This window comes from Strigops habroptila, chromosome 4 (assembly GCF_004027225.2).
Source record: "Strigops habroptila isolate Jane chromosome 4, bStrHab1.2.pri, whole genome shotgun sequence".
NCBI lineage: Eukaryota > Metazoa > Chordata > Aves > Psittaciformes > Psittacidae > Strigops > Strigops habroptila.
Window position 1 is genome coordinate 2,376,373 of NC_046358.1, and position 27,164 is coordinate 2,403,536.

The 27,164-nt window shown below is 46.0% G+C and overlaps 2 protein-coding genes and 1 long non-coding RNA gene across 3 annotated transcripts; 2 read left to right on the forward strand and 1 right to left on the reverse strand.

Annotated features, from left to right (window-relative positions):
- Nucleotides 1-352: 352 nt before the first annotated feature.
- Nucleotides 353-1,241, reverse strand: LOC115606138 (olfactory receptor 1019-like). Its single transcript, XM_030481520.1, is given in 2 exon segments — nt 353-391; nt 393-1,241. Coding segments are annotated over 2 exon segments (843 nt in total). The 5' UTR covers nt 1,197-1,241.
- An 8,007-nt stretch (nt 1,242-9,248) lies between these two features.
- On the forward strand, nt 9,249-12,140 carry LOC115606137 (olfactory receptor 5AS1). The gene is made up of 3 exons (XM_030481519.1): nt 9,249-9,387; nt 10,067-10,158; nt 11,149-12,140. Exon 3 carries the CDS (start codon nt 11,202-11,204, stop codon nt 12,138-12,140), a length of 939 nt encoding a protein of 312 aa, XP_030337379.1. The 5' UTR covers nt 9,249-9,387; nt 10,067-10,158; nt 11,149-11,201.
- Nucleotides 12,141-17,889: 5,749 nt separating this feature from the next.
- Nucleotides 17,890-24,498, forward strand: LOC115606139. Its single transcript, XR_003990823.1, has 3 exons — nt 17,890-19,313; nt 21,655-21,710; nt 23,558-24,498. It is a non-coding gene; the product is annotated as an uncharacterized LOC115606139 (long non-coding RNA).
- The last annotated feature ends 2,666 nt before the right edge of the window (nt 24,499-27,164 follow it).

Below are 27,164 nucleotides of genomic sequence, written 5' to 3' on the forward strand. Positions count from 1 at the left end.
TGTGGGGAAGGAGTGCAAGTGGGGCTTTGAGTACGATTTGTGGGTTTAAGGCTAAAATCAGATAGTATAGCTACACCCTGACAGAGGAGAAAGTGGCTTGCTATATCTTACAGCAATGACATGTACAAACACATGGGTCTTCATGATTGCTATCATCTTTTTCTTGTAGTTTCAATGGTCAGCAGCCAAATGGGGACTGAAACTCAAGAATGTCCAAGTTTATATTGTTTATATGACACCTCTTTGCCAGCTTGATCTCTAAAGGAAACTAGAACTTTTTTTAGGAGTCTCTTGAGAGCAGCCCTCACCTCCATGTTCCTCAGGCTGTAGATCAGGGGGTTCAGCATGGGAATCACCATGGTGTAGACAACAGACACTGCTTTGTCCTGGTTCAGGGAGTAGGTAGAACTGGGGCGGAGGTACATGAAGATCATAGTCCCATAGAAAACGGAGACTGATGTCAAATGTGAGGCACAGGTGGAGAAAGCTTTGTGCCTGCCCTTTGAGGAGCGCATCCTCAGGACAGTGGTAAGGATATAACCATAAGAGACAGCAATGAATGCTAAAGTGCTGAGTGCAACAAGAATAGCAATGGTAAAAAGCACATGTTCATTGACAGTAGTGCTGGAGCACGAAAGTTTCAGGAGTGGAGGAATGTCGCAGAAGAAGTGGTTGATGAAATTAGGGCCACAGAAGCGCGCACTGAACACTGAGCTGACAAGCACCATTTGACTCACAGAAGCTATTAAGTAGGATCCCACAGCCAGTTGCACACAAACCTTCTGCGACATGGTGGTCATGTAGAGTAGGGGGTTACAGATGGCCACGTACCGGTCGTAGGCCATTGCAGCCAGCAGGTAACATTCGGTGATGATGCAGAATCCGCAGAAGTACATCTGGGCTGCACACCCTGGCAAAGAGATGGCTTTCCTTTCTTCAAAGAAGCTCACCAGCATTTTGGGAGCAACTGCTGAGGAATTACCTAGGTCTACCAGAGAGAGGTGGCAGAGGAAGAAGTACATGGGGGTGTGGAGTCGAGAGTCAAGCCTGATTAAAGCAATCATGCCGAGGTTCCCCAACAGCGAGGTGACACAGATCAGAAGGAACAGCACAAACAGAATGACCTGCAGCTCCCAGATATCTGTGATTCCCAAGAGAATGAACTCATCAACAGTTGCATTGTTTCTTCTGACCATAGCCTGAATGAACACGAGTCTTTAGGAGGGGAGAAAAATCAAAGAACACAAGTAAGTTACAACTCTGGATAGAGGAATAAATAAGTCATAATGATACTGGGAATGTCAGGTAGGGATGTAATAGAAGAAAATGGCATGCTGCTTTATTTTAACAGAACCCTAGCTGCCTGTTACTATGCAAGAACTAAATGCTTAATTCTCTTGAGAAGCTTGCTGTTATCCATTTAACACCTCCGTAATGACAGTCTCAAAGAAGGATTACTTTTGTTCCATTGCTGAGATTGTTCCAGGAAAGAGGAGAAACTTGTTAGTCTTTCTGATCTTTTTGAGCTTTTTCTGTTTAGTTCTATTGTTCAATTCTCCTCAAATGCTTATCTGTGTGCATGGTGCCTGGGAGGAATAATAGGATGATTCTGGTTATCTGCTCTCTTGTTCTTCAATAGTGAAGCTCTCAGCTTCTAAGAACGACACTTAAGTTGGCCACTGCAATTCTGAGAAGTCCCCATAAGAAGATACCCCCAAATTTTAATAAATAAACAAAAATCCATGTAGCAAAGCAGTTTATATTAAAAAGCAGATGCTAATTTCATTAAAGCTTATTTGCTGATTCCAAACATAACAATTCAAAGTTGAAGGCAGGGGCAGCGTAGTCACGGACATTGCCCTGTGTCCCTGAGCCTGTTTGTGCTAATGGCAGGGAGGAAAGTTTGTCCTGACAAAAATCATACTTGCTTTTGTCCAGTGTTAAAAAAGGAGCTGCACATAAATTGAACCTGCTTCCTAGGTGGATAGCTGCACTTGAGGTATCTGTTCAAGGCTTCATTTACAGGCATCAAAAAGAAATAGGCACTTTAAGGCAAAATTCACATAAGCCACTTGAAATGTCTACTTACTTTGGGGTGAAACGACTTTCCTCTTAGAGGTGCTGGTTTCTTATCACTGCTTATAAAAAGCACACAATGATTAGATAAGCTGTAGAAGTCTGTCTCTGTAGGGGATAATATTAAGTCAGACAAATCAGACAATCAGACTCTATAGGCATAGAATCATAGAATGGTTAGGGTTGGAAAGGACCTTAAGATCCTCTAATTCCAACCCCCTGCCATGTTAAATAACAGCATATCTATGGGTGAAACAAAGGAAAGAACACTATAACCTCATTACCACCTTTTCACTTCTCTTAAAACACTGACTTGAAGAAAAATGCCTCTTGTTTTCAGGTTGTGCTCTTGTTTTGACATTCCTGTTTAGAGTTCTGTAGGAAATAACTGTTAATTGCAGGTGTATTAACCTGAGCTTGCATGATGGAGCTTCTTACTGAAACAAGTCTCATGAGTTGTTGCTATTTGCATTGTACTGAGAAATCAAGTGTACTTTCAGACAGTTACAGTAGTTGAACTGATTAGCAGCAACTTTCAGAGCCCAACTGCTTGATTGCTATTAATTTTGTGTGCTATAGGAAGTTCTAAAGGCAGTTTGACTATTTGTAGTGACGAACACTATGGTCTGTATAAGTAGATGCTATTAAACAATTCTTCTTTTGCTGTAACCCCGCATTTCAGTGCTCACTGAGCCAATATTAGAACTTCAGTGGATTTTGGTGGCTTGAGATTAAGACTTAAACACACCTTTAGGACTCAAATGCACATTTAAGACTCAAACCAACCTGCACCTGCTGTAACCACAGAGAATGGCTGAACTGAAGCTATCACAGATCTGCGCCAGCCAAGGGCAGAGACTTCTCTTGTGAAGTACTGACCTGAATGTCAGTACTGAATATCTGACTAAATACAAATTTCCAGGAGCAAGAGTCCAAAAGTCTCCATGTGTTAGGAAAAGAAGCCACATGGACATGTACAAATATTTGTTCTCCTATTTTCCAAAATAAGAAAAGAATCCAGCTTTGGTCAAAACAATTTTCCTCTCTATGACTGCATTTTTGGGGGTAGACTTTCCTTTTAGCATTCCTTATATAAAAATTCATTAATTTTTACTGTTCTGTATACGAGCAGAGACTATAACTATGTGCATTCTGTGTGCAAGATTTCAGGTACAGAGTAAGGCTAGAGAATAAAACAGTGACACAATAAACAGTCTGTCAGACTTTATAACATTTCAGGCTATAAATATGTTTCCTACCTTGGAAACTAAGGTTAAAAATGATGCTTTCATTTCCTCAGGAACAAATGCTGCTAGAAAGCTGGACACAGAAAGGCATTTAGAGAAGCTCTGACTATGGCATCAAGTTGGCACATTCTGCCCCTCCTTGTCTGGCATTAACTACAGATCAGATGGTGTGCAGAGTCAGCTAAGGAATAGCAATGTCTTCCCAATCAACTTCCACAACCAGTGTCCCTTAAATGCTGTAGGTGTCCCAGAGGAATCAGAGTGATGCAATGGCTGCAGTCTGCTGAGATCTCTGGTTCATGAATACAGAGTTCCTCAGGGGGAAAAAAACCCTCAGGAACATAAGCAGAGAAATATGAATAAGAATAAGAATATTCTTTTCCAGGAAATACTATAATTCTGACAATAAGTTGGCACTTTCTTTTTGTGTTGTTTTACATACGTGACATTTTCTCTCTGGCCACAGATCCTCGTAAGTCATAGAATCCCAGCCTGGTTTGGGTTGGAAGGGACCTTAAAGCTCACCCAGTTCCAAGCCCCTGCCACGGGCAGGGACACCTTCCACTAGAGCAGGTTGCTCCAAGCCCCTGTGTCCAACCTGGCCTTGAACACTGCCAGGGATGGGGCAGCCACAGCTTCTCTGGGCACCCTGTGCCAGCGCCTCAGCACCCTCACAGGGAAGAACTTCTGCCTAAGAGCTCGTCTCAATCTCCCCTCTGGCAGGTTAACATGGGGCCATACATGCAGAGGATTGCTGGCCTTGTGAAACGATCAGCCTTTATATGAGGACTAGAAGGAGCTGACATGAAGGGAGGGGAATCACTGTTTCAAGTTTTGCTGGTCCTCATAAAACAATACACATGCAAGCTGAATTCCAGTCACAGAATCATAGAATCATAGAATTGTAAGGGTTGGAAAGGACTGCATGTGCAGTCCAAGGTGAATGATAGTTACATGTTAATCTTTAATCTTCTTGTTCTTGGTGTTTATGTTGGCTCTAAAATTTGTTTTGCATCTAAACAGCTCATCTCAGCTGGAACTACGTGAGCTTTAAGGTCCATTCCAACCCAAACCATTCTATGATTCTATGATCTCACATACTGTATGTGCCAAAGTATTTAAGAGAATAAAAGATTTTCAGTGGAAAACAGCCTACTTAGAGGAAACAAGGTGCCTTAGCAAAGCATAATCAGATTTACTCAGCTTTCTGCAATAGGAGTCTTGGGTATGAAGGTTTGAAAGTCTTGATTCCAAATTTATAATGCCCCATGGGTATAAGGAAGGTGTTAGTGACAGATACATGCATCTTTGCACATAACTTTGGGCAACCTGATCTAGTGAAAGATGCCCCTGCCCATGGCAGGAGGGTTGAACTATATGATCTTTAAAGGTCCCTTCCAACCCAAACATTCTGTGATTCTACAATTCTATGATTCTGTCTTTTGCACATAGAATAAAAAAATAATGGCACTGGAATAGTAAATGGTAACTTTTTTGATCCCCAAAACATTGGGAATTTTAAAGCCAGAACTATAACCCAACCTGAATTTTACAACTGGATAGTACCTTTAAAGGAGAAAAAGAAATCAGTCACGACCTCTTTCATGTTGCACATTTTCATATCTGACAGCACCATACAAAAGACAGACAGGAAAATCTGCCCTGGTTGCATTGCAGACAGTAAAAAAGCACACAGTAATAATATAATTGAATTTTGCTTAAGGAAAAAATCCTTTTTTCCTCCTAAGAAACACCTTCTTCACAGCAAATATGGAGAAGTGAAAAAACAGGTGAATATTCACAACTTAACCATATTATAGAATCATAGAATCATAGAATCATAGAATCGTAAGGGTTGGAAAGGACCTTAAGATCATCTAGTTCCAACCCCCCTGCCATGGGCAGGGACACCTTGCCCTAAACCACGTGGTTCAAGGCTCTGTCCAACCTGGCCTTGAACACCGCCAGGGATGGAGCATCCACAACCTCCCTGGGCAACCCATTCCAGTGCTTCACCACCCTCACTGTAAAGAACTTCTTCCTTATATCTAATCTAAACTTCCCCTGTTTAAGTTTGAACCCATTACCCCTTGTCCTACCACTACAGTCCCTAAGGAAGAGTCCCTCCCCAGCATCCTTGTAGACCCCCTTCAGATATTGGAAGGCTGCTATGAGGTCTCCACGCAGCCTTCTCTTCTCCAGGCTGAACAGCCCCAACTCTCTCAGCCTGTCTTCATACGGGAGGTGCTCCAGCCCTCTTATCATCCTCGTGGCCCTCCTCTGGACTCGCTCCAACAGCTCCATGTCCTTTTTATGTTGAGGACACCAGAACTGTACGCAGTACTCCAAGTGGGGTCTCACGAGAGCAGAGTAGAGGGGCAGGATCACCTCCTTCGACCTGCTGGTCACGCTTCTTTTGATGCAGCCCAGGATACAGTTGGTTTCTGGGCTGCAAGCGCACACTGCCAGCTCATGTTAAGCTTCTCGTCAACCAACACCCCCAAGTCCTTTTCTGCAGGGCTGCTCTGAATCTCTTCTCTGCCCAACCTGTAGCAGTGCCTGGGATTGCCCCGACCCAGGTGTAGGACCTTACACTTGGCTTGGTTAAACTTCATAAGGTTGGCATCGGCCCACCTCACAAGCGTGTCAAGGTCCCTCTGGATGGCATCCCTTCCCTCCAGCGTATCAACCGAACCACACAGCTTGGTGTTGTCGGCAAACTTGCTGAGGGCGCACTCAATCCCACTGTCCATGTCGCCGACAAAGATGTTGAACAGGACCGGTCCCAACACCGATCCCAGAGGGACACCACTTGTTACAGGTTTCCAACTGGACATCGAGCCATTTACCACAAATCTTTGCGTGCGGCCATCGAGCCAGTTTTTTATCCACCGGCACCAGTTTTTTATCCACATTCTCCTTATTCAATCTAAAGGTAGTTCACATCACTGCCGGTCTTCCTTGTTGCACCATTAAGTTATATTTTTACTGATTTACAGTCTGTGGTCATCTGAGATTAATACTAGATGGTTGATTAATATTAGACACATGATTTGTCCCTGAAAGTACAACTGGATCAGAAGAGAGAGACAAAGTTCTCTCCTGAACTCAGATAAGCAATGTCCACAGCCTGTATATAGATGTTTGCACTCTGGATACTTCCTAGAATTTGAATGTTTATTTCTCTACATGGATTACTAGAGCAGTAGAAGTTTAAGCTTAGAGAAGTAACTTTTAATTGTTTAAGTTGACTGATAAACCCCGTATTACCAATATCGAATGAAAGAGCAGAGATATGAATAACAACCCAAACATGGTAATTTCCCCCTGTTCTGGACTGGCTTTCCCACATCACCCCCTCCCAAACCAGAGCATCTATTACATTCCTGTTGTGTCATGTTTAGCCTCTGCCCAGTGTTTAAGAAGGTCCAGACACATCCATCACTGGCTACTGGAAGCCTCATTGGAGCTTTCCCATGTCTTCAAAGCCTCTGTGGAGCTTTCCCATCTCTTCACAGGCTGTTGAAATGGGACAACTAAGAATCAGTTCTGCTGTGGTGTTCTGCTTTCCTCCCATGTGACTGCTCTGGTCAAGATCTAGTGTCTTGCCTCAGGAATGTAATCTCTGAACTCTTTACACCAGAGCTTCTAGCTGTGTTCTGTGTAAGTGCTGGGGGACAGGGTATAAGGATAGGAAGAAAGGATCTGTTTGGTATAATTCCAGAAGCAGAAAATTCAACTAAGCAAGCCTAACCTAACTGTTGGGACTTATTTTGTAGTCAGTGTAGGGACAGAGAGACCTGCAGAAAGCAAAACATGCTATTTTCCTTAAACTTACTTTACAATGGGATGAATAACCCTTTGGAAGTGCCCATTTCTTGCCAATGACAACTGAAAGAACCCAGCTAACTTAGATTAGTAACTTTTAGATGCCTAAAACTAGTTAAGATGAATTTTCATGCATTTTGAGGGTTCCTCTGACCTCCAGAGCCTTTGAGGTCTGATGTTGTGCCCAACACAAATTGCATGCTATACAAAGCTGTCCTCATTCCATTTAGATGTTATTGGCGACTACTGGGAGGAATATCTTGGGTTCAGAAGAAATACAACTCTAAGACCTTACGTGCTTGCCTATGAACATGTATAGAATCGTAGAATGTTTTGGGTTGGACTTCAAGGACTTTAAGATCATCCAGTTCCAACCCCCTGCCATGGGCAGGGACACCTCACATTAGACCATGTTGCCCAAGCCCCATCCAACCTGGCCTTGAACACTGCCAGGGATGGAGCATTTATCATTTCTCTGGGCACCCTGTGCCAATGCCTCAGCACCCTCATAGGGAAGAACTTCTTTCTTATATTCAACTTGAACTTCCTCTGCACCTGCGGACAAGATAGAAGGAAGAAGACAAGCTATGCAAATAAAGCTTGTTAGATGGAGAATAAAAATGTTGAAGGAGTTGTCCAAGTTTCCTCCTAGAAAAACATATCAGCTTGCACATTTGCCAAGTTAAACATCTGCTAGCAAAGAGTGGCTGAATTTAAAGCTTTTTTTTTTATTGTATCTGTCCATCAGCTGCTTGATATTCTTTATTCACAGTCAATATCAGGACTCTTCTATGAAAGAACAAGGTTTAGCTCCTTTATTTTATATTAATGAAGGAGATTTAACTACTGCTTCATGTAAGTAGCAAAGTAACAAACTGCTCTAAATCTTCCTCTGGGTGTGCAATTTCTGTATGACATACGGACCTTAGCTAGTGTGAATAAGCACCTTTAATTTGATATGATCATAATCCTGTTACCAGAAGTTCTAATGGCTGCTGGAATTCCATTTTCTAAATTGTTGCAATCATTTTGAGGTGCATTTGAAATTCTTTTTTCCCTAAAGCTGTTGCTTCAAGGTCATGGTGACTTTGTGTCTGTGACTCCAGCTCAGAGGCTGGGACTCCGTCTTGTCAAGATGCCCATCCTTATTTCAACACTGTTTTGAAGCTTAAAACCAGTACTCTGTATGGGTTTCCAGTCAAAAGAAGTATTAATAGCATTTGCAAGAGTGTGTACAATACCTTTACAGCACATCATTTCATTGGAACATTTCCACACTGAGACAGCACCAGTCTCTTTAGCACTTTAATTGTTTGCTCTACTCTTCCCTAGAGAACATCACGGTCTCCCGTGTCCAAAAGGAAGATATAAAATCTGTGACATTCCCCAAAAGAAACATTTCCTGCATCCAGGAAAATAAACCAAATATTTCCCTAGTAGGTAAGTCTCCTAATGAATAAAATTTCCTTCCATTCAGAGAGTTATGTAGGAATTGCTCTAAGTCAGTTGCTTTGGATGAATCGCAGGTTCAGAAAAGCTTTGTGGCATCATAACAAAAGAAAACAATAAATATGAATATATCTTTAAAAAGAGGGGAATTTGGGTTATTTTTATTTTTTACACCTAAATTTTGATCTGATACCTCTTGCAGGTCCTCATCAAAGACCACTCAGCAGCTTCTAGGCTTTCTCTGCCTTAATTTCTGAGCATGAACCACCACTGAAAATAGGAGGAAATGGCCACATGTGCGTAACTATGGAGTATTTTTCAGAGCAGAAAGGTTCTTTTTCTTACTTTCATCAGAAACCTCTTAAATTACCTGTGATAGTGTTAAAATAAGTGGTAATGTTACATGGTCACTGGTTAACTGGTCTCAGCTAAAAATAAAACACAATTGAGTTTTGGCAGAGCTTGTCACCTTATTCTAGGAATCACGATACCTGAGTCACCCCAGACATCGTCTAGAGTAAACGGTCACATCTAGAAAGCGATTCAGGTTTTAGGATGCACCAAGAATGAAGGATCTTCAAAAAAGATCAAACAAACCTGTCTAAAATGGGATTCATCTCACTATCTAAACTTTTGGCAGTGAATGGATATTGGTCACGCAGGCTTCCTTTCTCATCAACAGATGCACATAGCCAGGATATGATGCATCCCACCTACCCCTCTGCAGTGGTTATAAATGGAGCCAAAGATGATGCACTCAGACCAACCTTTAGAAAGCCAAATACAGGTAAGATTCAGAGTGCCTGGAAACACTGCTGAGAACCTAACCGTCCTTTCTGACCCCTCAGGCTCTACTGTAACCACCTAGTGTCCTATCCTGAATGAGTCAGCTTAGATTATTATATATGTAATTCAGGAACATAGACATTTCTGGTTTGGCTGTGCCTTTTTCTACTTAGCATTGATATTTACAGGACTATTTAACTGACCTGCTAGCAGTTCCTTTATTAAATGTCCTTCTGCAATCCTTGTATTTCCTGCAAATATGAAGGCGAATAAGAGAGATCTGCCCTGCCTAGAATTTATACTGGCATCAGCAGGGAAGTATCTTAACTTTTGCAAAGTTAAGTTAAATGATGCACTTCTGGAAAGGGAAAATGAAGACCCAAAATTAATTTTGTAGAGGACTGAGTCTAATTCAAATTCAATTAGTTTCAGACCAAAAAAAAAGTGGGGAAAAATGCTTGGAAAATCTAAAAGTATTTGTGCTTGGATGCTTAAAAACCATATTCATGGCTTTCTTTTCAATTGCTTAAGAATTAATCAGCCTAAGGAAAATGAACCCACAAAATACTTGTAAGAAATCCCAGAATGAGAGGCAATATTTCATTTTAGACTCAATGATTTGTGTTCCAAAATAATTGTCTTTTTGTCTAAAAAAAGTAATAAATCTGTTTATGTTCCAGCATTTCAATCTTTTTTCCAGTGTTCAACTTCACTGCTGCCTCAAAGATCATTATTAACTGTGCCTGAACTCCTTGCTCTACTGGTCACACAGGTAAATGTGTAGCAGCTATACTCAAATATATAATTTATAGTATATAAAATGTTATACTCGATGTTTTCATCAAGTGATGTATCATACAAAGCTGCTTCTATATTTGCACTATGCTCTAGCTCTTAAATAAAATACCATCTGAGGTCTTATTTCATATCACAGAACTGTAGAACACCAGGTTAGAAGGGAACTCAAGGACCACCTGGTTCTACCTTTCTAGGCAAAGCATGACCTAGACTAGATGTCTCTCGTGAGACCCCCCCCCTGCGGTCCTGCCTTCAGCTTTGGGGGCAACAACACAAGAGGGCCATGGAGCTGTTGGAGAGAGTCCAGAGGCCACAGAGCTGTTGCGAGGGCTGGAGCAGCTCTGCTCTGGAGCCAGGCTGAGAGAGCTGGGCTGGGGCAGCCTGGACAAGAGAAGGCTCCTGAAGGGGAGACCTTAGAGCAGCTCCAGGGCCTAAAGGGGCTCCAGGAAACCTGGAGAGGGGCTTTGGACAAGGGCCTGTAGGGACAGGCCAAGGGGAACGGCTTTAACCTGCCAGAAGGAAGACTGAGATGAGCTCTTAGGCAGAAGTTCTTCCCTGTGAGGGTGCTGAGGCGCTGGCACAGGGTGCCCAGAGAAGCTGTGGCTGCCCCATCCCTGGCAGTGTTCAAGGCCAGGTTGGACACAGGGGCTTGGAGCAACCTGCTCTAGTGGAAGGTGTCCCTGCCCGTGGCAGGGGCTTGGAACTGGATGAGCTTTAAGGTTCCTTCAACCCAAACCAGTCTGGGATTCCATGTCCCAGCACCTTGTCCATATATATATGTAAGGAATATACAGAAAGGAATTTATGATATAAATTGTGTAAAGCTCTCTTTGAATATCCTCCTAAGGTTTCTTTTCAATGGGCATCATCTAAGCCACTGGTTTCCTCCTCTGAAACTGGGCGAGATGCTTACATTTCTGTCTTGTGAAGGAGGTAACGTGTTTGTGCATTGCTTACTCACTAGGACTGATCCCCTGACAAAGCTCATACGTACGAAGCCAAACACAAGGTCATGAAATGCCTGATGAAAATTGCACCACACTGACCGAGTTCATTCTCTTGGGTTTCACCAACCGTCTGGAGGTGGAGATACCTTTGTTTGGGCTCTTCCTACTCATCTACATCACCACTTCGGTGGGGAACGTTGGCCTCATCGTGCTCGTCCAGCTCAATGCCTGCCTTCATACCCCCATGTACTACTTCCTAAGCAATTTATCTTTCTTAGACCTTATCTGTTCATCTGCCATTGCTCCCAAGATGCTGGTGAGTCTGTTAGCACAGCAGAAGACCATTTCTTTCACTGGCTGTGCAACACAGATGTTTTTCTTTGCTGCCTTCGCTGATGCCGAGTGCCTCATTTTGGCTGTGATGGCCTATGACCGCTATGTGGCTGTATGTCACCCTCTTGTCTACACTGTTGTCATGTCCCGCAGGGTCTGCACCATCATGGTAGCTGGGGCTTATCTCAGTGGAGGTCTGACCTCGCTGGTGCACACATCTTTCACCTTCACATTGTCGTTCTGTGGCTCCAACGTGATCAACCATTTCTTCTGTGATATTCCCTCACTGCTGGAGCTCTCCTGCTCCAACACATACATCAGTGAGGTTCTCCTCTTCACCCTGTGTGGCTTTATACAAACCAGCACCTTCCTGGCCATTGCTGTTTCCTACACCTGCATCCTCAGCACCATCCTCCGGATCCATGTGGCAGACAACAGGCACAAAGCCTTCTACACCTGCACCTCCCACCTCATGGCTGTTGGGTTGTTCTACGGCTCCCTGCTCTTCATGTATTTACAGCCTGGTTCCAGCCACTCAATGAACACAGACAAAGTGATCTCTGCATTTTATACCCTTGTTTTTCCCATGCTCAACCCCCTCATTTATAGCCTGAGGAACAGAGAGGTGAAGGATGCTCTACGGAGAATGGTAGAGAGAAGAGTGTTTTCGCAGTGATTTTCTTTGAAGTGAAAAGATAATGTGTTTCTGGCACAACAGACAATGAAAACACAAATGATGGGAACTGCCTGACTTAAATGTAGGTGACTTGTTAGGAATATCTGCATCTGAACTTGCCAGGTTCATTGGTAATCACTGGGGAAAGAAAGCAGTCAACTTACAAGGCGATTCACCATATAATGAAACAGAAGCCCAGGTCAGATGGTTCCCATTCCAGAAGGATCCTTCTCCTCTGCTCTAAGTTCTCTCTAGAGCCTTCTCTTCTCCAGGCTGAACAACCCCAACTCCCTCAACCCGTCTCCTCTATCCCAAATGCAGAAGAAAGGTCTATTTTTGCAGCTTATGCTTATTGAGACAACTCTCAACCAAGATGCTTTAAAGAAAAGTCCTATTTAAACAACTACTACATACGGGTGTGATTGTATGTATTAAACTTGGAAAACTAAAACCTTTTGTACAGTGTAAAAGACTTCCCTTATTTAGCAGCCAGCTTTGCTATACCCTCTATAGTGAGAGGAATCTCATCTCCTCACAATTTATGGCATTTTTAGGACTGGGCTTGTTTGTGTTTCACCACGCATCCTTCCTGCTTGTTCTGCTCCCACCAGACATCTTTTGTGATTTTCATCCTGTGTTTTTACCTTAAAGACTTTCCTACTTGTGTATGTTTTCCCATAATCTGTTTCTGTCTTTATACCACAAGCCCTCATTTCCCTTCTCGTGGCTTAATTAGCTCTTTCTGCTTAATTGTGTTATAAAATGCTTGTTGATGGGTATGGTATTGGCAGCATCACAGTGTTACAAAGCACATACGCACTGTTGTAGTATACTGGTGTCTGGATACAGTATAAACAAATATTGTACATACTTAGCAAGTTATTAAATACCCTGGTGACTCTTAGCCCAAAACACACATAAATACATGTCTGGGACATGCAAAGTTCACTCGTGTGGTATATATTTGACGTACAAGCTGAGAACAGAGGGCCTAGGCTGAGTGACTAAGATAAACTAAAATTATGTTATATCTTAACTTACATGCAGGAAAGTCTGAACTCAATGAACCTTAGGAAAGATCAACAAATGCAAGATTCTCTTTGTCATTTTCTTTGTGTATTGCTTTTAGTGTTTTGTTCCCTTCATTCTTCTGGTTTTGGTTTTTTGCTTTCTGTCCTCACTCCGTGTTACAGCCCCAGGTCACCACCAAGCTACCTTGGTCAAGTGGGAGAAGATAAAAGCTTGGGAAACTTTTCCTTCATCTTTATCTTACGGTGCCCTATTGGGATGCAAAACAGTTCCTCACACAGGTAACAGCCACCTATGGTGAAAGGAATAATGAAGCATTCAGCACAGGTATGGATAACATAGTAATGGGAGGTCTAATGAAAAGCTTTTGCTTTTTGAAATGAACTTGCAGGTGTGGGATGAGGAGGGCCTGGAGCACAAGTGTGATGAGGAACGGCTGAGGGACCTGGGGGGGTTTAGTCTGGAGAAGAGAAGGCTCAGGGGGGACCTTCTCGCTCTCTGCAACTGCCTGACAGGAGGATGGAGCCAGGAGGGGGCTGGGCTCTGCTCTCAAGGAACAAGGGATGGGACAAGAGGAAACGGCCTCAAGCTGCACCAGGGGAGGTTTAGATGGAGATGAGGAACAATTCCTTCCCCAAAGGGTGCTCAGGCATTGGAACAGGCTGCCCAGGGCAGTGCTGGAGTCACCGTCCCTGGGGGTGTTCACACTCCGTGTAGACGAGGCCCTCAGTGTCATGGGTTAGTGGTGGCCTTGGCAGTGCTGGGGAACAGTTGGACTTGATGAGCTTAAAGGACTTTTCCAACCTAGGTAATTCTATGATTAATTATATCCTGCTTAATACACTGGGTGCAATGAGCTTCTGCTTTGGCTGCGCACTGTTTCCTGTCATTCCAGCACTCAACCCTTTCCACTTGCTGGTGTCTGTAGAAGCCGTTCGAGTTGTCCTTGCCCACTCCTTTTCTAATGTGCAGCTGAACTACGTGTTTCCCAGTCCCATTCTTTGCAAGCCCAGTAACTGCTCCCATGTTCCTCCCCAGCCCTTGGGAGCCTGTTCCTGCAGCATGCGGGTAAAGGAGCTGGGGAATGGCAGCTGAGGGGCAGTACCCTTAAGGTGAATATGCAGTACTTATGGAATCATGGAATGGTTTGTGTTAGGAGGGACCTTAAAGCTCATCTAGTTCCGGCATCACTGCAGACATCAACCATAGCAGAGCCTTCCCCCTCGCCTACACTTCCCAGCATGCCGCGGGTGCTGCTTGGCGTCGCTGTTGTGACGTCATCTTCCCGCGCCACTGCGGCCATAGCAACAGCGGGACCGCCCCCGCCGCAATCCGGGGGCAGGCCGGCTCCTTCGCACAGCCCGAGGTAGCATTGCGGGGTGCGGGATAATACCCCGCATACTCCCGAGCGGCTCTGGGGAGACACCGATACGCGAACCGGCCGACAGCACCCGTCGGACGGCTCCCGCAGGCACCGGAAGCGGTGGAGGCCTGGACTACATCTCCCAGCATGCTCCGCGGCATAGAAGCGCTCTGATTGGCTCAGCTGAGGGCTCCTCTGGCGGCAGCGCCCCCTGCCGTCCGCGTCGCGGCAGCGCAGGCCGGGGCTCCCCCAGGCCGAGGACCGGGAGCCCGCGGGCAGCACCGGACCCCGGCCGCCCCTCGGCCCCACAGCGGTGTGTAACCTCCGTCCCGGGCCTGAGCTACCCCGCCACTGCCTGGAGGGGAGGCCGTGCTGGCCCTGGTAACGGGGCCAGGTGCCGTGGTGGTTCCTTTGTCCCCCCCTCGCCCCGGTGGCTCCCGGTCGTGCCCGGGGAGGAGGTGCCTGCGCGGTGGGTGCTGGTTTGTGGTTCTGGTGTGTGCTGCTCATGGGCGTGAGGAGTGAGTGGCCGGGCTGGGAGCAGGGGAAGGGCAGTTCAGGGCTGTACCTAGCTCTGCTCTCTTGTTAACCACTGTTTCCTTCTTCCCCTGAGGTGCGCTGACACCAAGGGCCTAAAGCTTAATAGAGTCAGAATGGTTTGTGTTGGAAAGGACCTTAAAGCTCATCCAGTTCCAACCCCCTGCCATGGGGAGGGACACCTTCCACTAGAGCAGGTTGCTCCAAGCCCCTGTGTCCAACCTGGCCTTGAACACTGCCAGGGATGGGGCAGCCACAGCTTCTCTGGGCACCCTGTGCCAGCGCCTCAGCACCCTCACAGGGAAGAGCTTCTGCCCAAGATCTCATCTCAGTCTCCCCTCTGGCAGGTTAAAGCCATTCCCCTTCTCCTGTCACTACTTGCTGGCAGGGTGTGTTTGCTGTAATGGCAAGTTGAGGTCATGGTGAGCTGGAGTTGGTCTGGGCTGGGGTAGGCTGGAGAGCAGGGAGATTTCCAGATGTTATAGACAGCCTTTAGGCAGAGAAATGAGGTGAAGTGTCGCTCAGATTGGTTCTGCTGAGGGAGAGAAGGTTCAGATGAGTTACGACACAGTTGTACAGATTGAGGAAGCAAAGCTAATGTGTATGAATACCAACAAAGTGGAAAGTACATACAGGAAAATGAGCTTTCCTGCTTTATGATAGCAGGATTAGGCAGGTGTGTTGGCTATGCAAATGGTACTGATACTGGCCCCTCCACACCCTCCCTAAATGCTATTAAACCTCTGCATTTGGGGGAAAGGGTTGAAATGGGAGGAGGAGGAGGAGTGCTGGGAGTTCTGACTGACTTCTCAGGTGGCTGTTTCTGATCTCTTCCTAGAAACAGGTGTAAAGGACAGCATTCTTCACAAGACAACTGTATTCTGGAACTCAGGCAAAGTGCTGTCACCTTCTACATCCCCCCTGACTTGTCCTATAATGCAAGGACCATCTGCTAGATGTTCTTTAAAATGTGCTCTTTGCATTTCTTAGTTTGGTTATTGCAGACATCGGACAAAACACTCCTGGAAATGAAATACCATCTCATTCTCAAGAAGGGAAAGGATAAAGGTCATGTACTGGTCAAGAGGAGGTTCTGTCCGCTTCCCAATTCCCAGCCCTTAGGGTCTGGTTGCTTTCGTAGGTGCTGTTGCTCAATCCTGATACCTAAGGGGAAAGCACAAACAGACTGAATCCAAAAGAGGTCTGAGTATGGTTGGGGCTGCTATGGGGAAAGGGATAGAACTGCCTCCTACCAGTTGTTCTTGAAAGGCGGCACTGTTGAAGGACTTAGTGCAAGAAGAGAAAGGTTTCCAGACGATCAAAACTAATGATGGTGTCACTTTCTCTTCCCATTCCTCAGTCTCCCCATGCACTGGTGTTTCTTATGCTGGATGTGGATGTAGAAACAGATTCTCAGCCCCCTCCCTCCTTCTTTTTCAGTCTCTTCAGTTTCCATCTGTGTTCCTGGCTTGTCAGCTCTGTTACTGTAGGCTTCTGTGTGGTTGTGTGACTGTGATGTGACTTGTTGTTTAGGTTGAAATAGCTTAGGAATTACTCCTTTCTCCTAGACTGAGCCACTTCTGGATCGAGCTGCTTTCCTGGCCTCTGGAGTGGAGGAAGGAGATGCTGAACCCTTCCCCCATGAGGCAGTTTATGATGACACAGGGCCTTGCAAGCAGGACTAAGGTGATAATGCAAAGGAGAAGGGTTTTCAGTAGAAAACACTGGAAGTGGATGTTTGTCTTTCCTTTACAAGCCTGGTTCACCCTGTTCATGTAGAAATGTTCACATTTACAGGGAGGCCTAATGGTACTCTATGGTTCAACAGCAGGAGCAGCAAATATCGCTTGTCAGCTGTTTGGACCAGTCACAATTGCTGGCAAAGGATAGGCAGGGGCATTTCTGGCTCATGGGTACCTTAGATCCAAAACTGCTTAACAGGGCAGTGAGCCAGCCTTTTCCTTGTCTCTGGAAGTGAATTGACTGATCAAAGAGAAGTGTGGTAAGAGTAGGAGTTAAATAACCATGAGGTTTGATGGCAAATCCATTTGACCCTTTCCTCTGGAAGTAAGGCACTCAGGATAACAAGCGAGCAAGGACTGGGGTGCATACTCCTTGCTGGGTAAGGACCCGGGCTTCACACAGCATCTTCTCCAGGGAAGATCTGCTGCTGTGAGGCTACAGGAGCAGGGAAAGAAGTAGGAATTGCCTATGTCAGGCAGGCTTCACTGCTAGTTAAGCCTTGCTGTGGCTTGGGATGCACTTGCTTATGAATTCCAGGCCAAGTTGGATGGGGCTTGGAGCAACCTGCCCTAGTGGAAGGTGTCCTTGCCTGTGGCAGGGGGTTGGAACTGGATGATCTTAAGGTCCCTTCCACCTCAAACCATTCTATGGTTCCAGTAAAAGGCTGGTAACATTTTTTGCATGGTCATGCTGAGGCAGTTCGTACAACTGAACTATACTGACAAATTTTCCTGTCTTAAGTAACAGTGCTGCAATTCTTTTTTCATCCCAATCAGGAGTGATGTTTTACATGGTGACCTCAGGAACATCCGCGTGGTTCAGCATCAGAGCCACTCCCTCCAGCTTGTTGTTTTAGCTGATGTCAGCCTGTTGCTCAACCTGCACCTCCTGACTCCAGAAATGCTTTGTAAGAGAACTCATTGCAGGCACTTCCTTTTTAGGCGTGATTTAATATCTTCAAATTAGGCAAAGGATTTATAGCCCATGAAATTTTGGGTACATATGCCTTGGCCATGCAGGTGTGAGAAAGCATCTTCTGCTTTCAGGAAGGGTGTTTTCTAGCTCTCAAGTATGCACCATATACTGTGGTGTATATGGTATATATATGGTATATATAGCTCTCAGGGATCAGGCTGTGTTATTTGAAACAATTCACTTCTTATTCCCCTCTCCTTCTGCTTCCCATTGCCATGGAGCTTGGCCACCACCCCTCATCCACAGCAGGAAGGCATAACCTGAATGCTTGAGCTGATCGAGCAACCTGCTGTCCTCCCACCGTGCACTGCACTCTGGAGCCTGTTAGATCCATTCATTGGCAAAGCAAAGCCCAGAAACTGGCCAAAAAAGGTTGATTTTTCCTCTTCTCCTCCTTCTTCATGAGCTGAGCTGGCCTGCAGAGACCCTGATGAACACTGAAGCTAGTGTGGGGTAAGCAGGGTGGCTGGAAATAGGGAAAAGAGGCAAGTAAGGGGTATGTGTGTGGGGTTTTGTGTGTGTATGAGGATTACAGTCTCCCCCTTTTGACAGCTTCAAGCTGTGTGAATGTTTCAGCTGCATGGTGTAGCTTTACTCCAGGCTTACTCCTCTCCTTCACAATGGCTTCTAGAAGCAACCGAGAGCATTGAACAGAAGGCAGGGAGTCTAGCCTGTGCTAAACAAGTGTGGAGGGGAAATCTTGTGTTTTTCTGGTCAGACTGGAAAGTTCCTGATTTGAGTAGTTTCAGTCTTGGTCATCACTGCCTATTTAGACAGGTTTGGGGCAGCGTGGCCATGCATGACTGAGCAAGCCTGCTCATCACATAGAGCAACTGAGTGGAAGAACTGAGTCCTTAGACCAGACAGAGCATTTCTCTGGTTGTCTTGAACCTGAAATGGAGCTGGCTGCTATCCTAGAAATATCTGAGAGTGCTGCAGACTGCCATCGTTTGCTGCCACACGAGACTGATAATAACAGCTTTTAGTGGGAGTATCTTTCCAGCTGACCAGAACTACAGGGCAGCATTAGCAATGGCCAAGGTTTAAGAGGCCAGTGGTCTGCTGGGTTTAGGGGTTCTTCCTGGGCTGTTCAGCAGAGCATCTGCTATGGTCTGAAATAGCCAGATGTGATTGCAAAGGTGTTTGTATACTCTCTGTAGCGTACATACTCCTATAGCTGCCTTTCCATGTTATCTGGCTGCCTGCATGGAGTGGGTGGGCTGTTCTGTAACTGTTTTATTGGTTGGTGGAATGTCGTCATCTGTGGGCATTGCCCAACATCTGCTGAGTTGAAGACAACTTATACGTGGTCCTTATACCCTATCCTATGTATTAGTATCAAGGTCAGGTCTTGCCCCAATAGACCCTTCTGACCATCTTCCACATTTATTTCTGTCTCTGTCCAGTTTCATTGCTCCACAAACAGCACATGTAGGAACAGATCCAGCTTCAACCTGCATTTAAATGTTTTCACCCTGCTGCCAAGGGGCTGGATGTGGCTTAGGAGGAAACTACACCCAGCAGGAAAGGTGTGTGTGTGTAGGTTGTGGAGTTGTGGCTGCAGCTTAGCTGCATAAACCACATGGGTGTCCTCAGTGTCCCTTTACAGCACAGCAGGAACCAGCTTTTCCCACAAACGCTCAGCAATCTCCCTCCGCTTTCAACTTGCCCTCACCAACCTATGCCTTACCTCTGTAGAAAACATGCCTCTGGTTCTTCTAAGCCACTAAAATAACCTAATCTCTTTGATTCCTCCAAATAAGCCATGAAATAAATTCCTGGAGGGACCTGTTCAACAGCAGCAGTTTGGAGGTGCCCTCCCCATCAGCATGTCCTGCCAGAGATCATGCCATGGGCCACTGCTTGTTTTTTTGGTGGAGCTGGTGCTTTATCGGGCTGGTGCATGTTCCTTAAGCTGGTGTTTGTTCTTTAAGCTGGTGTTTAACTGCCAGTTCCCTGTAAAAGCTTGTTTCTTCTCATCATGCTTGAAAGCATTTGCCTGCCTGCCCCTTTTTGGGTGGCTAAATATAATAGCAACCACCACCTACTCTGGAAGGTTTAATGCTGTAGAATGTCTGTTCCAACTTGATGCCGCACAAACTGCCAAAGTGGCATCTTGGGGATGAGCAATAATTACACATACGAGCATGCATTGGCAGATGGATACCCTGGTTTATAGACACAGTCATGGAATAGAGAAGCTTTGAAAGCTGCATGGTTCCATCTCCTATGCGCTGGTGTTGCTGCTTTACTTCCACTACCAGCCCCTGTCTTCTTGCTGACCAAGTGCAGGGCCATGACTTATTCCTGCTTGATAACCCCACAACATGCTGTAAGCACTGTGCTGGGAACCTGTGGGATAGAGGGGATAGACATCTGTTTGAAGCTTGTCTCTCAGCCCAGCAGGTTGAAGGACGTGATCCTGCCCCTCTACTCTGCTCTCATGAGACCCCACTTGCAGCACTGTGTGCAGTTCTGGTGTCCTCAATGTAAGAAGGACATGGAGCTGTTGGAGCAAGTCCAGAGGAGGCCACGAGGATGATCAGGGGCTGGAGCACCTCCCATATGGAGACAGGCTGAGAACATTGGGGCTGTTCAGCCTGGAGAAGAGAAGCTGCGTGGAGACCTCAGAGCAGCTTCCAGTGTCTGAAGGGGGCTACTACAAGGATGCTGGAGAAGGACTCTTCATCAGGGACTGGAGCGATAGGACAAGGGGTGATGGATTCAAACTGTAACAGGGGAAGTTCAGGTTGGATATAATGCAGAAGTTCTTCCCTGTGAGGGTGCTGAGGCACTGGCACAGGGTGCCCAGAGAAGCTGTGGCTGCCCCATCCCTGGCAGTGTTCAAGGCCAGGTTGGACACAGGGGCTTGGAGCAACCTGCTCTAGTGGAAGGTGTCCCTGCCCGTGGCACGGGGTTGGAACTGGATGAGCTTTCAGGTCCCTTCCAACACAAACCATTCCATGATTCTATGAAAAATGACATTTTGCCTGTGTATCCTGCTTGGAATGACACTGCCCAATCATTCATGAAGGCTTGAACACCTACCAGTGTTTTGCAGGGGAATTCATTATAGGAAGGAGGTGATTTGTGATGTGTTGAGAAATTTCCCTACAGTTGTTGACTTTAGCTGGGTGGTTCTGTTTGCAAGCATTGGGTTTTTTCCCAGCTTTTTAATATCTGTGGAGAAAAATAAGCACAACAGAAACAGGGAATGGGAATGATGCCCACCCCCTTGTTTTTAAGACTCTAAATCTGAGAGGGGAAGGAAGTGGATCACACTACAAGAGGCTGATGACAGTATAGCAAATGCTGTGGATTGTGGAATGTCAATGCTAAACTAACTGTGGCTTTTGCAACTTAATAAAGCTGTCGTGTGAAAGCTATGGTATGTTCACCTAGTGCACAGGCTGTCACTGAGAGCAGAGCGTTGCAATCACAGAGAGCAGAGTTAGTCTTGAAATTGGGTTAAATTGGGCTGAAACATGTTAGAAAGTTCACCAAATTCAGCTTCTGGCCGGTGCCGGGGGAATGGAGTTATTGGATTAACATGGCTCTTCCTCACTCTTGCCTCTAAACACATTTTTAGAGGCATGTTAAAGAAGAAAACTTGAATTAAAAGTGTATTCTGAACAAATCATCTCCTGCAGCCTCATTCAGACAGACAGTGCAAAATGCTCCTGAGAGAGAAAACTGGAACACAACTTAGAAACTGTCTGTCTAAAATGAGTTCTGTTTTACTTCTCTACAAACCCCTGCAGCAGCACAGACTGTTAAGAGATTATTGTGTCTTTAGGGCTTATGGCCTAAAGGTTTAGTGTTCTAAGCATATTTCCTAGAGTAACTTCAGATATCCTTTGTCTTTCCTAGGACTGTGTTTCCAGGAACCAGCAGTTCTGCATAACACAAGCGTTTGCATCTGTGCTGTAAGTACCCAGTGCAAACCTATTGCCTAAAACCTGCATTTCCCTCGTGTAGAAATTCAGACACTTAAAAGAAATGGCTGTAAAATGTTTTGCCCCAGGAGCTAGAGGAGGAATTTGCAGTTAACTGTGGTTCTGTTTTTAGGGTATCTTAGAGAACAAGTGGAACCCAGATGTTTTTAACAAACTGGCTTTCAAAGCTCGCAGTTGAGATCAGTGTCAAGTTTCCAGACACATGACCAACCTCGGAGCCAAGTTTAGGGTTGCTTTTGTGTTTACATAAAGTCTGTGAGCTGAATTACACTGCAGTTTGTGGGTTGATTGGAAGGTCTCCATAACAAATATTTGACTGGATGTACAGTTTATCTTACTTACAGGACTTTGAGCTTTGAAAAAAGGTTACTATATTTTTGTTGATATAATACTCGAGGCATACCCAGCTCTCTCTTGCTCACTGGATTTGGAACAGTTGCTGTTTAACTCAGACCTGTTGTTATTCCAACTGTAAAACTAGCATGGCAAAACCACCGAGCATTTTAAAGGTAGAGGAGAACTATTTCTACAGATGATAAATGAAACTCTGTGCATTCCTGAGCATTGCCCAACTGCAGCAAGCTCTCTCTGCTCATATCAAGGGAGCCCTCTTGTTGAAGGTCCAGCGGCTGCCTAAGTCACATGCCAAGTTTTAGCGCAAGGATGATATCAGCAAAAATCCAGCTTCTGTTATTCATAGACCCAACTAGGTTGGAAAATACCTTTAAGATCATCAAGTCCAAGCTCAAAATTTACTTTGGGCAAATATTGTTCAGTATCTGTTTAAAAGTCATGTTTTCTGCTCACAGTAAGATCACTGCTGTCATTTGGAAAGATAGGCACAGGTAGAGTCAGTATGAACGATACTAAAGTTGGTGTGTCATGGAAACTTTCCCTTTTTTAATAGCATACCCTACACCCTACCCTATGCAAAGTCTTTGCCAACGTCAGATGCTCTTGCTGCATGGTGCTGTGCATGGCCCTGTGTGTGGAAACTCGCTGTAACCATATGTCTTCACCTTTTAAACCCCACTCCAGGCTCCCAAACTAATAACTACTTATTCTTGGCTGAGGCAGGGACTCCCTCAGACAGACAGACAGACGATGGACGCATACGGCATGTCAAGGGAGGGGATTCTCCCCCTCTACTCTGCAATCTGAGACCCCACCTGGAGTACTGCCTTCAGCTCTGGGGCAACAACACAAGAGGGACGTGGAGCTGTTGGAGAGAGCCCAGAGGAGGCCACGGCGCTGCTGCGAGGGCTGGAGCAGCTCTGCTCTGGAGCCAGGCTGAGAGAGCTGGGCTGGTTCAGCCTGGAGAAGAGAAGGCTCCTGAAGGGGAGACCTTAGAGCAGCTCCAGTGCCTAAAGGGGCTCCAGGAAACCTGGAGAGGGGCTTTGGACAAGGGCCTGTAGGGACAGGACAAGGGGAATGGCTTTAACCTGCCAGAGGGGAGATTGAGATGAGCTCTTAAGCAGAAGTTCTTCCCTGTGACGGTGCTGAGGCACTGGCACAGGGTGCCCAGAGAAGCTGTGGCTGCCCCATCCCTGGCAGTGTTCAAGGCCAGGTTGGACACAGGGGCTTGGAGCAACCTGCTCTAGTGGAAGGTGTCCCTGCCTGTGGCAGGGGGTTGGAACTGGATGAGCTTTAAGGTCCTTTCAACCCAAACCAGTCTGTGATTCTATGATACACACGATGCGTGCCACCGCTGAGATACTGAGGTGTGCGCAAATGGAGTTTTGGTGGATTTTTCTGCATCTAGGCATACCTTGTCCACTGTCCACCAGTTCCCTGACTTAATCGTCTTCTTTATGTAGATGGAAACATTCATCAGAGGAGCTGTGATGATTTTTGCACACTCTAGTTGTCCTCTCCAGCTGTCCTGTGAGGAAGCTAAGCATTACTGTCCCTAAATTGGCTGGTGTTGGGGTCTATGCTCTGTGTAAAGCAGCTAAGCTGTAAACAAGGGAGCTTGCTCCATTGTCTATAATAGGATCTTATCCAAGGGAAAACAGAGATTGTCTTCAACAATTTGAAGCTTGTGTAGGCAGACAATACGCTGACTCTTGCCTGTGGGCAGCATGAAGGATGCCTCTACTTCAGACCAAGCAGCTGAGAGCCAACATGAATTCAAAGCAACACTGTATGTGCAGCTGAGAGGATGGATCAGTCCCTGGGCAGCTGTGATGTTGTGAAAGTGTACTGAAAGAAGAATTTGGATTACCAGGCTCTTTCTCCTATCTTTAATCTATTGGATTTGAATGCGAGAGGCCAGGATCTCCCCTCTAACTCCAATAGTTTAATAAGTATTAATAGTTTAATAAGTCAGGCATGCAATTAACTATTACCTACTGAAAATAATAGGATAGTAGTGTGTGAAGTGTTGTAAGGTGCAACAAATGAGCTTGCAACTAATGTGAATGTCCTTTGATGGGATGTCTGGCCTGAGTGTGGTAATGCTGTTAGCAGCCTTTTTCCCCAAGAACGCTTATAAAGGCATGAAAAGCACAAGATAAAAGGTGGCTTAAACCAAACCATAAGAAACCAGCATGAAATAAAGTTAAAATTAAAACACGATGTGATAATAGTTTTTGAGAGAGTGAGTTGCACAGTTGACAGAAAAGGTCTGAGTATAGCTGAACCTAACCTCTTGTAAGAACGGAGCACTGAGAACTCTTCACCTTGGTCACAAAGATACCATGACACAAGGCTGCACAACCCGGAGTTTCCTCTTCTGGCCACATAAATCTGCTGTCATCAAAGATAATGTGTATTGTGCAATTTGCAGCTGATCCGGAAAGCAGACTTCCCTAATCTTACTGACATTGAATCACGGGTGGCACAGACTGTCCAAATGACAGAGGAAATATTCCTATTATTAATGCAATTTTTGTTCTTTTGCTTACAAACTGTGCCATTGCACAGCCTTGTCATGAAACAATTTGTAGGTTCAAGGTTAGTCTTTCTAGGATACTGAAATGTACTCTGAAACGAACCACCAATATCATAGAACCGACTAGGTTGGAAAAACCTTTAAGATCATCAAGTTCACTGTTATCTCAGGGTTGCCGAGGCCACCACTAACCCTTGTCAATAAGGGCCTTGTTACACAGTTTAACACTTCCACAGACTGTTTATTCCACCTCTGCCCTGGGCAACCTGTTCCAATGCCTGAGCACCCTTTGGGGAAGGAATTGTTCCTCATCTCCATCTAAACCTCCCCTGGTGCAGCTTGAGGCCGTTTCCTCTTGTCCCATCCCTTGTTCCTTGGGAGCAGAGACCAGCCCCCTCCTGGCTCCATCCTCCTGTCAGGCACTTGTAGAGAGTGATAATGTCCCCCTGAGCCTTCTCCTCTCCAGACTAAACCCCCCCAGGTCCCTCAGCCGTTCCTCATCACACTTGTGCTCCAGGCCCTGCACCAGCTCCGGGGCCCTTCTCTGGCCCCGCTCCAGCCCCTCAATGTCTCTCTTGGGGTGAGGGGTCCAGAACTGACCCAGGATTTGAGGTGCAGCCCCACCAGTGCCCAGCACAGGGGGACAGTCCCTGCCCTGGCCCTGCTGCCACACTGGGGCTGGGACAGGCCAGGCTGCTGGTGGCCTCTTGGCTGCCTGGGCACAAGCTGCTCAGCACCCCCAGGTCCTTTTCCATGGGCAGCTTTCCAGCCACTCTTCCCCCAGTCTGTATATATATATGTACACACATGTATATATATACACATATATATATAGAGTGTCAGGTAAAGCACGAGTCTGTGTTTCCAGAGTACAACTCCTAGCTTCTGGCAAGCCTCTTCAGCCAAACACAAGGTTTGTTTTGAGGTACCTGTAAGCTAGTAGAAATACTACGGTGTGAAAACAGCAACGCAAGTCCATCCAGCCATTAAGACTTTTTATCTTTACATAAGCATTTGTGTGGGAGGAGAACAGGAGATTTCAAATGTACTTGGCAGCCTGAAGCGATAGGTATGCCCCAAGTTAACTTATAGATCTTAATTCCTTCTGATGGTTAACTGACAGAAGCAACTGAAAACAGGAAAGCAAATGAAGCCATTGCCTGCTGGTTCCTTCAGGCGTTCAGAGAACCTTGAGAAGTGCCGTTGTGCTGACACAAGCCTTGTGCTGCCCTTCACATGCAGACAGACGCCTGTGCAGTCATGCATGGGACATCATGCACTGCCGGGAAGGTTCAAACACCCAATAAAACCTTAAAGGAGGAACTGGTTACAGGAAACTTGATTTAATCCGAGTGTACGGGCTCAGTAACTTGTAGTATTTCAATATGAGCGTTGGCTTAGTAAAAGCCAAGACTTTGGGAGCCTGATGTTATGGGACGATCTTGGTTTAAGTAGGATGTTTCTAGCCCTCAAGGTTCCACTTACAGAATCATAGAATCAACTAGGTTGGAAAAGATCTTTAAGATTATCAAATCCAACCTTGCCCAAGGACTCCCAAATCCAAATAATCTGCTTAAAATTTCAGAAAGGAAGATAATCCAATGTTTATTGAAAATAAACCACACAAACTTGAGTGGCTGCAGTAGTTGTAAAAGTGGCTGAAATAATCATCTCATTATCAGAAGGCTCATTTTTTTCCATTTGACCTTTGATTTATCAATTACTTCTTTATTTGGTTACTAGGTTGTTCAGCCTGGAGAAGAGAAGGCTCCTGAAGGGGAGACCTTAGAGCAGCTCCAGTGCCTAAAGGGGCTCCAGGAAACCTGGAGAGGGGCTTTGGACAAGGGCCTGTAGGGACAGGACAAGGGGAATGGCTTTAACCTGCCGGAGGGGAGATTGAGATGAGCTCTTAAGCAGAAGTTGTTCCCTGTGAGGGTGCTGAGGCGCTGGCACAGGGTGCCCTGAGAAGCTGTGGCTGCCCCATCCCTGGCAGTGTTCAAGGCCAGGTTGGACACAGGGGCTTGGAGCAACCTGCTCTAGTGGAAGGTGTCCCTGCCTGTGGCAGGGGGTTAGAAGTGGATGAGCTTTAAGGTCCTTTCCAACCCAAAGCAGTCTATGATATTTGGTGTTGTCTGAACTCACTATAGCCCTCTATCCCAAACCTCCCCACCAGGCCAACATCACATCTGAAGGTGAGAAACATTGTTTTCTCACCAGCCTTCTTGCCTACGGTCCCTTTCACCACCGCTGGTGCTCACCCCCAGCGCGCTCCTCTCCAGGGCCACCAGCCAACCCCACACACCGTGGCCGCAGGGCGCACCCCTGGGCAAAGCCTGCTCCCTTTGCTGGGGCCCGAGCCCCGCGTTCTGGTTCACAGACACCCCCAAGCCTCCAGGTTTAGGCCGGGACCGGGGTGGGGGGGGTCACCTACACCGGGGTTTGGAGTTTGGGGGCTCCGAGCTGGCCGGAGGCCGCGGTGACGGGCGCCGGAGGTGCTGACTCACGGTGGGCCAGCAGAAGCGCGGCGGGAG

Excerpts from the sequence above, each read along its gene's own strand:
- LOC115606137 (XM_030481519.1), top strand. The coding sequence starts at position 11,202 with ATGCCTGATGAAAATTGCACCACACTGACCGAGTTCATTCTCTTGGGT.